The 13552-nt window shown below is 36.7% G+C and overlaps 2 protein-coding genes across 5 annotated transcripts; one reads left to right on the top strand and one right to left on the bottom strand.

The window, feature by feature from the left end:
- On the top strand, positions 1629-6309 carry LOC109729040 (catalase isozyme B). The gene is made up of 8 exons (XM_020259660.1): positions 1629-1779; positions 1947-2043; positions 3205-3482; positions 4226-5002; positions 5102-5191; positions 5634-5701; positions 5797-5890; positions 6068-6309. Exons 1-8 carry the CDS (start codon positions 1765-1767, stop codon positions 6125-6127), a joined length of 1479 nt encoding a protein of 492 aa, XP_020115249.1. The 5' UTR covers positions 1629-1764; the 3' UTR covers positions 6128-6309.
- On the bottom strand, positions 6150-11638 carry LOC109729039 (probable galacturonosyltransferase 3). 4 transcript variants are annotated; one of them, XR_002221180.1, is made up of 9 exons: positions 11459-11638; positions 10323-10399; positions 10088-10148; positions 9477-9614; positions 9155-9295; positions 8552-8886; positions 7529-8474; positions 6786-7181; positions 6150-6414 (listed from the first exon to the last, which is right to left on the bottom strand). XR_002221180.1 is itself a non-coding variant. In XM_020259657.1 (8 exons), the coding sequence occupies exons 1-8, from the start codon at positions 11519-11521 to the stop codon at positions 6906-6908; spliced, it is 2007 nt and encodes a 668-aa protein (XP_020115246.1). In that variant the 5' UTR covers positions 11522-11638; the 3' UTR covers positions 6573-6905. The 4 variants fall into 4 exon arrangements, 3 of the variants coding, with proteins under 3 accessions (XP_020115246.1, XP_020115245.1, XP_020115247.1); XM_020259657.1 differs by lacking the exon at positions 6150-6414 and having other exon boundaries at positions 6573-7181; positions 9507-9614; XM_020259656.1 differs by lacking the exon at positions 6150-6414 and having other exon boundaries at positions 6573-7181.

Below are 13552 nucleotides of genomic sequence, written 5' to 3' on the forward strand. Positions count from 1 at the left end.
CCGGCTGGGATATATATATATAGAGGGAGAGAGAGAGTTCGGCTACTATACTATCGATAGTACCAAGCCCTCGGTATTATTGAGTTTTCTACCGTTAGATCTACCTTTTCATCACTTACGCCCATTAGATTATACTATTAAACCAACCATCCACTCAACCCTAGGGGACCACTATCAATTTAATTAGGTACCACTATCAATTTAACCGGGAACCACTATCAATTTAACTAGGTACCACTATCAATTTGACCGGAAACCACTATCATCCTAACTGCACATCCTTTCATCCAACGGCCGAAAACCCAATAGTACAAAGGGCTTGGTACTATTGATAGTATAGTAGCATAATTCTATATATATATATATATATATGGGGCAATTGCTTATATACCCCTGAAAAATTTTTGACTTTTCGATTTACCCCTCTTAGAAGGCTAATATTGAAAATACACTTTCTACGTTCCAACCTATTTCTAATTTACCCCTAGAGTTAAAATCTGTTAATTAACTCTGTTATCTTTGTAAGATTACTATTTTGCCCTTTCAAATATACCCTTCCACTATCACTGGCTTTCTTATTTGCCCTTAAAGTCAGGGGTACAAAAATTATTTTGACTTTTGGTCTTTTCTAATATACCCCTCTACCGTCACCAACATTTCTTATTTACTTTTAAGTTAAAGGCAAAATTGGTATTTTAATTTTTTTTTAACTATGATAGATATTTAACTCATGTTTAACCGAAGTTAACTTAATAGGAGATAACTGCGGAGGTATTTTGTAATAACGGTGGAACATATGAGGGGTATTTTAGAAAGAAAAAAAAAGAGTAAATTGAATATTTTCAAACGTATAAGGGGTATATAAGCAATTATTCCTATATATATATATATATAGAGTTCGGCTGCTATGCTATCGATAGCAGTATAGCACCAAACACTTTGTGCTATTGATAGTATTCCAGCTTAGTTATATATATATATATATATATATATATATATATATATATATATATTTTAAGAAGTTTTTAACGATCTGAGTTTTCTCTCCAAACATTAAATGGGAGAGAAAGCGCATTCAAATGGTCCCACCACATTTCAATTCAGAAATGGGCCCAAGTGTCTCCGCAACGGGCCCAAAGGACGATAATTGGGCCCAGTGGGCCCAATACATGTAACGTCGCTGTCTCATTCTACGGGTTTTTCCCTTCCTGTTGGCGCCCACAAAAAGAATTAAATGCGATGGGATAATCCTATCCGCCGTCCATCCTATCAGCAACGGGAATCTTAAAGCAGACACCGGCACCGTCTCAAATTTTTTTTTTTTGGGGCTATTTTTGGGGGGTAAATTTCTCCCACGGTTAAGTTACCGCAACGGCTAAGTGGCGATACGTACGATGAGTCGATGACCTCGTAGTGGGGCCCCAACCGCCATTAATACACGGCGTGAACTCAGCGAAGCTCACCACGTCATATTAAACCACCTTATAATCCACCGTTCACGCGTCTCACTCCTCTCCAACGTGCGGTAGTGATTCCCCTAATGGTTAAATGGACGGTGAGATGATTGAGTAGTTTACGTATGGCCTAGTAGACCAGGTTTAGGTAACAACTTTTCCTTTGGTTACCTCTTCATCTCATAAATTAATGGCGAGTCGAGGTACATATAAACCCTATCACGCAAAATAAGTTTCGTTCTTATCCAATTTAATTGTAGAGAGAGAGAGGGAGAGGGAGAGGGAGAGGGAGAGAGATCTCTGATCAGCCATGGATCCTTACAAGGTGCCAATTTTTTTTTCTTATTTTTACCCTAAAATCGAATGATTATTATTCGATTTCCATCGATCTTTTGGTAGGGTTTTGGTTTGATTTAGCATCTAGTTTTTTTACGAATTTGAGCTGATTTGATCTTTGAAAATGGCTCCGTTTGTGTGTTGGATCGATCGCAGTATATCCCCTCGAGCGCCCACAATTCCAGTTTCTGGACCACCAACTCCGGTGCGCCCGTTTGGAACAACAATTCGTCGCTCACCGTTGGATCTCGAGGTAATGATCAAGTCGTCAATTTGTGAGATTTGTTTTAATTTTTGCGTTTGATCGATCTTTTGAGAGAATCCCTTTGTTCTGCGGCTGTGATTTGCTTATGTTGGGTTTAATTCGAATTATTTTTGTGTTGGTGCTGCGAAAAATTGCTAAAAGTTGACATTTTGTTGTCTTTTATACTCTCTAGGGTTTTGTTGTGGTATATTTTGTCGGTAATTGCATCCAACGTTGTAGATGGAGGGTCCCTCTATCTTAGCGGAGTTAAAAATGTTTGAGTTTTATTGTTAATTAGCATAAATTTGACACTTGCGGTTCAAAATTGTTGTTCATGGTGGTGTCATGTCATGAACCACTTGTCCATTTGGAATCGATTAAAAGAACTATTTTTGTTAATCATTAGATGCTGATATATCTATCGTTTATATATTTCCACTTTTATGTGTTTGTCTGATGCTGATTGTTGTGTAGTTATTTTTCCCCCTCGTAGAGCACATGTGTGGGGGTCTACGATGAAGCATATTGGACTTTTCCTTTATATGTTTGTTTGTCTTTTTTTCTACTTTGGTTCTTTAGCTAATTATTGGTTTTCTTGTCAACTTATTCTTTACTATTGTATACTATTCATTAGTATCTCAGCTGATATGTTTTGTCTACAACATTCGTAGAAGATTAGTAGTATGAATCCCTTTTCTGTAAAATAGCTAGTCTCTGCAATTACAACTCAAAATTAGAGTTATACTGTAGTTCTTAGGCAACTTTGAAAGATCGTTACTTGCTCCCCCTAATCATATTTTAATTCGCACTAACACTCCGACTATTTCACGAGTCCTAAAGTATACCGAGCTCACGCAAGTATAATTCAAAAACATGCGATATTTATTGCAGAACATCAACTGGCCTATTATTCTTTCAGATTATAATTGCATTCCATGAAGGCATTCAATATTGATCTTAGTTGAATCACTCAATTAAATGAAAACTTGATGCCCAGATGAACTGAAAATGTGATGCCCCAGTTTTTATTTTCCCCTTGTACCTTCGAACATGGAATGAGTTACTGAATAAGATATGCTGTTTAGAAGTTAACAGCTTTCTTCTTTTTTCCTTTCGAGAGAAAAAAAAAAAAAAATTCTAATTTTGGTCTGCTTCTTTTCCCCTCGACAGGACCTATACTTTTGGAGGATTATCACTTGATTGAGAAGCTCGCTCAGTTTGATAGGGAGAGAATCCCTGAGCGAGTTGTTCATGCTAGGGGAGCCAGTGCCAAGGGTTTCTTTGAGGTCACTCATGATATTTCCCACCTTACCTGCGCCGACTTCCTTCGGGCACCAGGTGTTCAAACTCCAGTTATCGTACGCTTCTCTACTGTTATTCATGAACGTGGGAGCCCTGAAACCTTGAGGGACCCACGTGGGTTTGCAGTGAAGTTCTACACTAGAGAGGTAAATTATGATTATTAGTGTACAAGTACCACTGTTGTTGGTTTTTCTATCTGTTACTTATTGTTTTGTTTTGAAGTGCATCCATCAATTTTATATTTGGTTCGAATTTAGATGCAGTAATGGTAAGCATTTTGTTTTAAAAAAAATTCCATCACCAGGCTTTGTTTTTGTCATTACCTTGTCACCGTTTTTATGCCAAAACCCTTTCCATATTCTGGTGATATTTTATTATGTATAATTAGAGAGTAATGTTAATTACAAGGACTTGGGGGTTTCAGTCGGTAAATCCATTAAGTTCATTACCTATTTCTGTTGTCTTTCTTCTGTTCAATTGTGGTGATTTATGATCTTTTTACCTGTGATAGACAAGATTTACTAGATGTAACTCCCGTACCATATTGTTGCTGTTCACATTGAAGAGTTGTTTTAGTTCATGTTTGTAAGTTTTTAATAATGTGAAGTTGTTGACGATTTACCAGTTGGGACAGTTGGAACTCTATTGCTTGGAATTTAATTACAAGAGAAGAAAGAACATCAATGTTCTAGCAGTTTTAATGCTGTCCTGATTCAGTTTAGCTTTGCATTTATTAGATATAAGGACCAAGTTAAACCATAGTATTTCCCATGTGATGCCTCTTTTTGGATCATCTGCTTGTATCAATGTATAGATTTTTGTTGTGACAGAATATCTGCTTCTCTCAAATCTTTTAAACTCATAAGTGCGAGTATTTTACTGTTCTCAGGGCAATTTTGATCTTGTTGGAAACAATTTCCCAGTGTTTTTTGTCCGTGATGGAATGAAATTCCCCGACATGGTCCATGCTCTTAAACCGAACCCTAAATCCCACATCCAGGAGAACTGGAGAATCGTTGACTTCTTCTCACATCACCCCGAGAGTTTGCACATGTTCGCCTTCCTCTTTGATGATGTTGGCGTTCCTTTAAACTACAGGCACATGGATGGCTTTGGTGTCAACACTTACACACTACTCAGTAAGGATGGAAAGGCTCACTATGTCAAATTCCACTGGAAACCGACTTGTGGTGTGAAGTGCTTGTTGGAGGATGAAGCTATAACTGTAGGAGGCAGTAATCATAGCCACGCCACTAAGGATTTGTATGATTCTATTCAAGCTGGGAATTACCCAGAATGGAAACTTTTCATTCAGACTATAGACCCGGACCATGAAGATAGGTTTGATTTTGACCCTCTTGATGTGACCAAGACATGGCCAGAAGACATTATTCCTCTCCAGCCAGTTGGAAGGATGGTCTTGAATAAGAACATTGATAACTTCTTTGCCGAGAATGAGCAGCTTGCTTTTTGCCCAGCTATTGTGGTGCCTGGAATTCATTATTCAGATGATAAACTTCTCCAGACTAGAATATTCTCCTATGCTGATACGCAGAGGCACCGCTTGGGGCCAAATTATTTGATGCTTCCTGTGAATGCACCGAAATGTGCTCATCACAACAATCATCATGATGGGTTTATGAATTTTATGCGCCGGGATGAAGAGGTAATTATCCTTTTGCTTTTTTTTCTTTTTGGTATTGTGTTGGGGATTGCAAAAATTTAAGCTTGATGTAATACTCCCTGTGCTCACATTCCCTTTTAGGTTAATTATTTCCCTTCGAGATTTGATCCAGTTCGACATGCTGAGAGGTTCCCAATTCCTCCCTGCGTTCTCTCTGGAAGGCGTGAAAGAGTAAGTTTGTTGTGGACATTTATCTGTGCAAAGTATGTGCTTTATTAGAAGACTTGCTCTGTTACGACAAATTTCTTTTTCTTGTTTGGCAACATCTGCCTCCTCTTTGGACTTCCTGCTAGGCCGAACTATTATACATATGTTAGGTAGTCTTTTGACAATTTATTATTTAGAACCTCAAAAAGGTATACTTAGTTATTTGATGTTAGAGGAGTTGTTTATTGCATAACATTTACACTCCTATAATTTATTTCATTATGAGTATCACTGCATAAAATTTCTTCATTATGCTTTTACTGGTCTTTCCCCCAAAGGTAGTATGAGTTTCTTACTATTAATAATTGTTCGAGTGTCCCCCATTCAAGTGGCTTTGACTATGCAAAGATATGTTAAATGTTTATGGTCATCTGACATGAGGTAGTAATGTCTTACATGAATGCAGTGCGTAATTGAGAAGGAGAATAATTTCAAACAGCCTGGGGAGAGATATCGGTCATTCGATCCAGACAGGTTAGTATCCGCTCTATTTGATGATTCTGTTGTCTGTATAGCAAATTAACCGCATCTTGGGATCTTTGCTTTTCTCTTTGACTTTTCAATGTCAGGCAAGAGCGCTTCATCCAGCGTTGGGTCGATGCTTTGACTGATCCGCGGGTCACCCACGAGCTCCGCAGTATCTGGATCTCATACTGGTCCCAGGTACATTCCTGAATCTTTTCAAATATATGCCTATTACGTAGACCGAAAAATCCATTAATTCTGGAAATTTGGATACTCTTTGCAGCAGTGCAAAGCATTTCCTTCACATTGGCATGCGCCTTTTTTCTTTTAGTTTTTGAAATTTGAACTGATTATTTGTTTGCCTTCGGGATGCAGTGCGACCAGTCTCTGGGTCAGAAATTGGCGACTCGGCTCAGCGTCAAACCAAACATGTAAAGTTGGGAATGGCAGCTTCGTGTGATAGTCAACGTGTCAGCATGCTGAGTCCAATATCAAGCAGTGTTACAGAAAGAAATAAATGATGTAATAACGTGCACCTTTCTTCACATGTTTTGTATTGTGTTTCAGAACCATCTTCGTTCTCCTCTGCATTCTTGCTGTAGCTGTTATATTTGCGATATCCGTTGATTTCACAGACTTATATGACGCCGAGTAATCCACTCTCTTTGATCCTGAGCGTGTTTAAACTTTGCATGCTTGCTCCAAGCTTCCAGAAAGCTCGACTATGTGAGCACAAGGAATATTGGATCAATAAAAGGATAATCCAAATACGAGAGTAAGATAACCAAACTAAGCAAGCAAAATGTCAGAAACTTAAAGAGGATAATGCAACATAAATAAGCGAAATGCTAGGTTTGTTCTCGTGTAGACGCACGGGGAATTAACAGCATATTTCATTTTCTTCTACAACAAGGTCGTTAAAATTACTGCAGTAGGGCCCAAAGAAATAAAAAATAAAGGAAAACAAAGCATGCTGCCAATTGCCCTCTATTGACATATTCTGTGAGAACATAGGGCTATTCTGCGCAAAACTTTCTATGGTATATTGTACAGTTCAGACGAAAAGCAGCAATGTAAAGTTATATTTACATACAAAATCAGAAGCCTTTTCAGGAGCCAACTCTGAAGCACAAGCTGCTTGGCAGATTTTTTTTCTTCTTTTTTTTTGCCCCTGCTGGAGCAAGATTGATTAGTATTAAATACACAGCCAACCTTAATTGTTCATGTAGCAGATCTGAATGTATGGATTGTCAAATTTTACAAACTTGGACCAGTGCGTCTTGTACTTGGCAATGGCAAGATCAAGCCACGGCTTGTAGTTTCCGTTGTAGTGAATCACAGCTGCGTTCTCGATCTCCGAAGGATTTACGGCTGGATCATAACCGAGGCCCAGAACATGCCAACTTCGATCAAGGGGATATGTCAAGTTGTAGAAAGTTATCAAACCCGGAGGCAATGTCCCGAGCTTCCAAAGCTTGCGATCCTCGTTCTACAAATAAAATGAATTTTACTAGGAATGCCAATATGCAACTATATTGAGACCAACATAAGCCGCAACAAGTATGATAGAACTAAAGCATTTGAGTGAACTCTCATCAGTTACTAATTGACAGTACATCATGTAGTGAGGGTTATCAAAAAGTGAGGGTTAAGCATAATCTGCTAGATGTACACAAAACTGCATTCACCTATAAGATGAAAATCAGATTTAACTTTTCTTGTGCGAAAGTGTTCCAGGAAAGTAGTGTATTCTGCTATACCAGCTTATCACCTTTTTTATCACTAAATAGCAGGAAAAGTAAAAGAAAGTCACACAAGCTACTATGTTTTACTAACCAGGTCTTGCCAATAATGGTATATTCCTGTGATATTCCGCTTTTTCCACTCTTTCAAGTCGAATATGTTCATCCCAAAAGCCCATCCGCAAGCTCGTGGGTCAAAGTTCTTAGAAATTATGGGGTTCGAGAAGTTGATATATGTGTCAAAGCGGTGGAAGCTTTCCTTACATGTTTCCACTGCACCATTCACCATTCCTTTCAAATCCACAGACCAAAGTGGTGTCAAGTCCTTTTGAACAACGATGTCATCATCAAGAAACAGTATCTTCTCTAGCTTGGGATAAATTTCTGGCATGTAGAACCTTAGATGGTTGAGCATAGACAAGTACTTGGGATTTCGATACTTGAGGTTTTCATTCCCGACCGAAAGGGATGATGCATGACTGGCTTTAAAGTAGTAATCTTTGATTCTAGAAGATTCAAGTTGTCGAAGTACTGAACAGTAAGAGGAATTAAGCCACTTGAAATCATCAATGTTTTCGACGTGGATAGTGGCTGGTCGAGGCGGATGTAGGATGAACCACATTTTCATAGCGGCGAAGTGTAGTTTATCTGTGACTATGTGAAATACATGTTTCTCTGGTTCCTTTGCATGCAGTATTGTCGAATTGACCACTACTGATGTAGAAAGTACATTGTCCGAGAATATGGCATAATGATACAGAGATGGATCCTCGAGCTTTTCATTATATGCCTCCTCTTTGCTAGAATAGTTATGAAGGAAATAATCAGTACTTAACTGCAAAGAAAGGCAGTGTAGGGGTGTAGGAACAGTCTTTGCAGCATGTTGAACTAGGAAGGTGTTCTGTTTCTTCACAGCAATTATGTTTTCTTCCATGTATTGGAGCATGGCCCTTAACTTCCTTGCCACTGCATCATAGTTGAGTAGCGCATCTTTTGCTATGGATAATGCATGGCCCATCGCTTTTGCTTGCCCAAGAGAACTAAATAAACAGCAGGGAATCATTGTTAACATTGTGAAAAGAGTCACAAAAGAATACCTCCAAAAGTGATTACTTACCTCCTAGGTAGTTCATTATCAGAATTTGCATCTTCAACGGCAAGCTGGCTTTCTTTGATACATTTCATAAGGGAGTCATAGAGATTGAATTCCTTCTTTGAACGAGCCATGCTTGCATACACTTTGGCCATTATTACTTGATCCTTCATAAGTTTCAAAGTAGAATCCGAGTTAGGGTTGCTGAATTCCCTCCTCCATATGCTGTATCGCTCCCTAGCTGTGTTAACAAACTGTTTCGAGCGTTCAATGGCAGCTTGTCGCATCTTGAGTTCAGCTTCTTTACTCACTTGAATCAGTTCAGCAGTTCGTTGTTCCTTCCTTTTCTGTCGCAGATACTGCAGAAAACAGAAAGCAGGAGAGTTTCAATGACTATGGCTGGGAAACTGAGTGTTCACAGGTAGCAGTGCACATATCACATATTATTGGAAATTAAAAATAGGGACGTTTGAGCAATTTTACAACTATAAATCCAGTGAAGTTACTGGGTAGGCTCACATATGTCATTAATTACTTTGTGTTTAAACCACCCGGTTGCAAGTTCTTTAACCTTGCTCCAGTCTAGATAAAAACTAAAGTTTAAGTGAGGAATAGGAAGAAATGAACCTGGCGCTTAAGTTTGATTGGGTCGATCTGGATAGCTTCTGGATTTTGACCACCAGAAGGATGAGCAGCATCCGGTGATCTAGTTGCAATAGTGTCTTGCGAGCCATTACTGGAATGCTGTCGGCTTAAAACTACGTTTTGCTGGAAGAATGAACATGCGACATTGTCATAAAGACAGAATAGTAACAGCTAGTGAAGGTTAGCAACTAAACCCTTCACTAAATGTAAAGCAAAATTTGTGACTCACGTCCATTCTTGGACCTTAAACATGGTCAATATCTAATGTATTCTGAAATAAAAGGATAACAGCATGCAAAAGTACCAGTCCGACTGTTGGCGGTGTATGACTTATATTGGCAGGATTCACCCATACCCATGAAGAGGATAACTCCCTTGAATTGACTGTGTATATTTTAATATGACCAGCAGGATCGGTGTATGTAACAGTTATATCAATACCCTGAAAACATACCAATAGCATAAACTTTCCAATATACTTCTCTATATTAAAAGCATCTAAATTAGTCAACCCATCAAGCAGTCAAATAAAAATGACGATATGAAACTATTTCCTTTAAAGTGTTTCTTATCAAGCTTCATTAAAGAAGTGTAATTATGAAAATCCTACAATCATTGATTGACTTTATGCATGCAAATCTTTGCCATTCAGCTTGTCTTGTTTGCCATCTTTAGATAGTTCAAATACACTGTCAGATAACTTAGTGAAAACGGTGGTACACAGTATGTTGAGTGCAAATTAGAAAATGAAATATTGTCAAAAATCAATATATTAGATTGTAAAAACCAATCCGTAGATTGATTAGGAACGAGTCAAACTAGTATTTTATATTTTCCCCATAAAATTGTAAAGAGTCGTTGAATCACAAAAATAAAAGTAAATTCTGCTAAATGAACAAATGTAAAATCATTAACCTGTTCCTTCTTGCAGTCCCAACAATCTTGTTGATGCCAATATCGTTGGGCATATCTTTTGCTGGAAAAGACATCGACGACAATCACATAGAAGCTAAAAAAGTCTCTAGAAAGTAAAATATTTTAAAATACTCTCAAAATTCAATAATAGACTATTGTGAGATGTAAATTTCAACAAAATAAAAGTATTACATAAGTGGAAGTCATCAAAGACAATGCTTAAAAGTTCTCTTACATTCTGGACAAGGGTAAAATCTCGAGGGATAATGTATCTGATATTTCTGATCTGAATAAGAAGACAAGGACAACAACCTGCAGAACCACAGAGTAACTATTATATAAAGAAAGTCATGTGTTCAACAACATTAGTCAATGTACAAAGAGATTAGTCGGATCACATACGTATGTAGACATCTACACATTTGAAAATTCTTCCCTTAGTCCAAAAATAAAGAATAAAAAGAAAAATTAGCACCCAGGGTTAAGAATATTCATCTTATATGATTCGTTCCCGTGAAGCATATGCTTACAAAAAAATGTTGGTTCCATATCTAGTACCTCTTTTATTAGAGCTAGGAGTATAAATGAGTTGAACATGAACAAGCTAAGCAAAGAGCAAGCTTGGCTCGTATATAGACAAGCCAAACCCGAGCATCTCATTTGTTCGAATTTGAACTCATAAGCGACCCACTTAAGAGTTTATCCCAGAAAAGAAATTACTAATATCCCATTTTTTTGGTATCAAGTTTTGTTGCATATAACCTGTTAAAGTCACTTCCTTACGTAGGAATACATTAGCATAAAACTTTAAATTCTCTTATCAATATGAATTAAATAAGTTAATATATCTTTACTAGTATATCGTTACAACCTTTAACATGATTCACAAATCACAATGACCTTGTCTGTATAGTATAGGGTTTAGGGTTTAGGGTTCAGGTAAATCACATAAGAGAGGACGCTAAGACTATATCCAAAGTGTTTCCTACTACATATGTGTCTTGATAACACATAACGCATGATGCCCACTGCGGAGGAAACCACTCCATTCGACACCACAAACTACGGGAACGATTCAACAACATTTCCAGCTTCATCTACCTTAAACCAATCAAATGACCATCAGAAACCCTCGAAAAACTTTATATCAAGCAATTCATAATCCACGTTTTTCAGAATCAACAGAAACAAAGAAATCAAACAAAATCAAGCAATCAGAACCCTATAATACAACACAAACGTACAATCAACTCCTTTTCATCACATCTAATCCCAAATCAAGACACATTGATTCAGAGTTTGATCAAGATACATACAAAGCGAGAGAGAGAGAGAGAGAGAGAGAGAGAGAGAGAGAGAGAGGCTCCTTACCAGTAGAGAGGAGAAGAGGAGAAGAGTACGGAATCTGAAGAGGTTACGAGAGGTGATCGCCATTTTTATGCAGCGAAGGAGAGAGAGAGAGTTAGAGAGAGAGGAGTGGCAAAAAGAGTGTCGGCGTTGGTTCTTGTTCGGCTCCGACAAGAAGTGTCGCAACGGGCTCACACCGGATGCAAACGGATCCGGGTTGGTGGCGCTCCAGCCCCCATCCGCCCCCAATGGGTGGTAAATGAAAAGAATAAACAGATTCGGACAGAAAATGGAATAATTTTTATAATTCCAGACTGATTCGGGACAGAAAATGAAAAAAAATTTTGACTCTGTATCGGTCTCAAATCCGCCCTATGGTCAGCTCAGAATCCGTCCTGAAAACTGTTTATAATTAAAAAAAAAATCCTTAAAACATAAAAAAAAAAAAATTTAAAATAAAAATAAGTTGGTGCTCCCATTTTTTATCTATTTAAAACTTTTAAATTTTATTTGAATTGTGATTGATATTTTTTTTTTTATAATTGATTCTGCTAATTATATATATTAGCTTAGTAATATTATTTATTATTATTAAAAAAATTAATTTACATTTTATAAATTATTAATAATATTATAATTTGTAAAAAAAGTATTAGTTGGCGGGACGAATTCGTAGCACCGGCAGAAGATAGGTTATGAGACGGAACGGATCATGAAATATGTTTTTTAATCCATCACGGATTCAGAAGGCGGGGTGGGGCTCCTGCCCCCAGATCCATCTAGTTTGCATCCCTATTCACACAATCACACCCGACACGATCTGTTTTTAAAACACGTTACCGGGGATGTTTTTTTTTTTTTTTTAGGATACATTTAAATTTAAAAAAGGAATTTAAATTAAAGAAAAGTCTAAAGTTGAGCAGGTGAATATCAGCATGGCCTACAATTGAGGGGGTTAAAGGGTCTTCATAAAGTTGTATTTAAATTTCAATCTAATTTAATAAAAAAATATAATATTTAATTATTTTTTATATAAAAAATAGAGTTTTTAAATTCTATTATCTTGATATTAAGAATTTCAAGATCAACAACAAAGAAATAAATTATCAAACCACATGTAGAGTAGTGATAAAAGTGTCTAGCAGAGTATTTTTAGATCAGTGCCTAGAGCCTCTATACATGCATAAAATAGATAAAATTTAAATACTATTTAATTCAGCCCAATAACATAGCAAGTTACAATCTCATTCCAAATTTAAATATTATTTAATTGAGCAGTGACTAGGATTAAAAACAAGGGTTAATTGCGTGCATGTCCCCGCAAATATATTCCTGTAAAATTTAATTTTTATAAATTATTCCTGCAAAAGTCCTAATATTTTTAGATATGTTCCTTTGATTTGTTACCATTAGAGAACCGTTAGAAAACTGTTTATATTTCTAATTTTGTCATCACAAATATGTCTCTCCAAAAATTATAACAGTATAATATAAAAAGATAAAAATGTTAAAAATTAATCCGAATAAAGTATTTAACTTATGGTTAACTAAACTTTTCTAACGGATTCTAACGGCATGGACAAATCTGAAAATATTAGAACTTTTGTAAGAATAACTTATAAAAGTTGAACTTTACAGAAATATATTTGTAATTCACTATATTTGCAGTGATATGTTTGTAATTGACCGTAAAAACGAAGATGAAAAGAACCATGCATCTTATATCACTATCCAACAAATAATTTCCAAGCGTGTGGACCAAGCAATAAGAATCCATTTCATTAACTCCAGGTAAAGTTTTCTCCCACTAACATTTTAATAACTTCAAATCTCTCATTTTCTCTTCTTTCTTTTTTATTTTTTGCCTTTTTAATCATTCTCTCATGAATACGACATAAGCCTGATATATAACAAAATGGGTGACAACCTAACAAAGACCCTTTAACCAATGCGAACAAAAGCCTAAAATTTTGGTAATTTGATGGTTGATGTGGAACATCAAAATGGTACAAAGTTGTTATAGTTTCGGGTCAACATAATACTTATTACTTTGACTTGGTCTTTTCTTCAGTTTTATAACTTCACATTCTAGCTTGGATGCATAGACTAAGGGGGAAA

The sequence above is a fragment of the Ananas comosus genome, linkage group 25, assembly GCF_001540865.1.
Source record: "Ananas comosus cultivar F153 linkage group 25, ASM154086v1, whole genome shotgun sequence".
In the NCBI taxonomy this organism is placed as follows: domain Eukaryota; kingdom Viridiplantae; phylum Streptophyta; class Magnoliopsida; order Poales; family Bromeliaceae; genus Ananas; species Ananas comosus.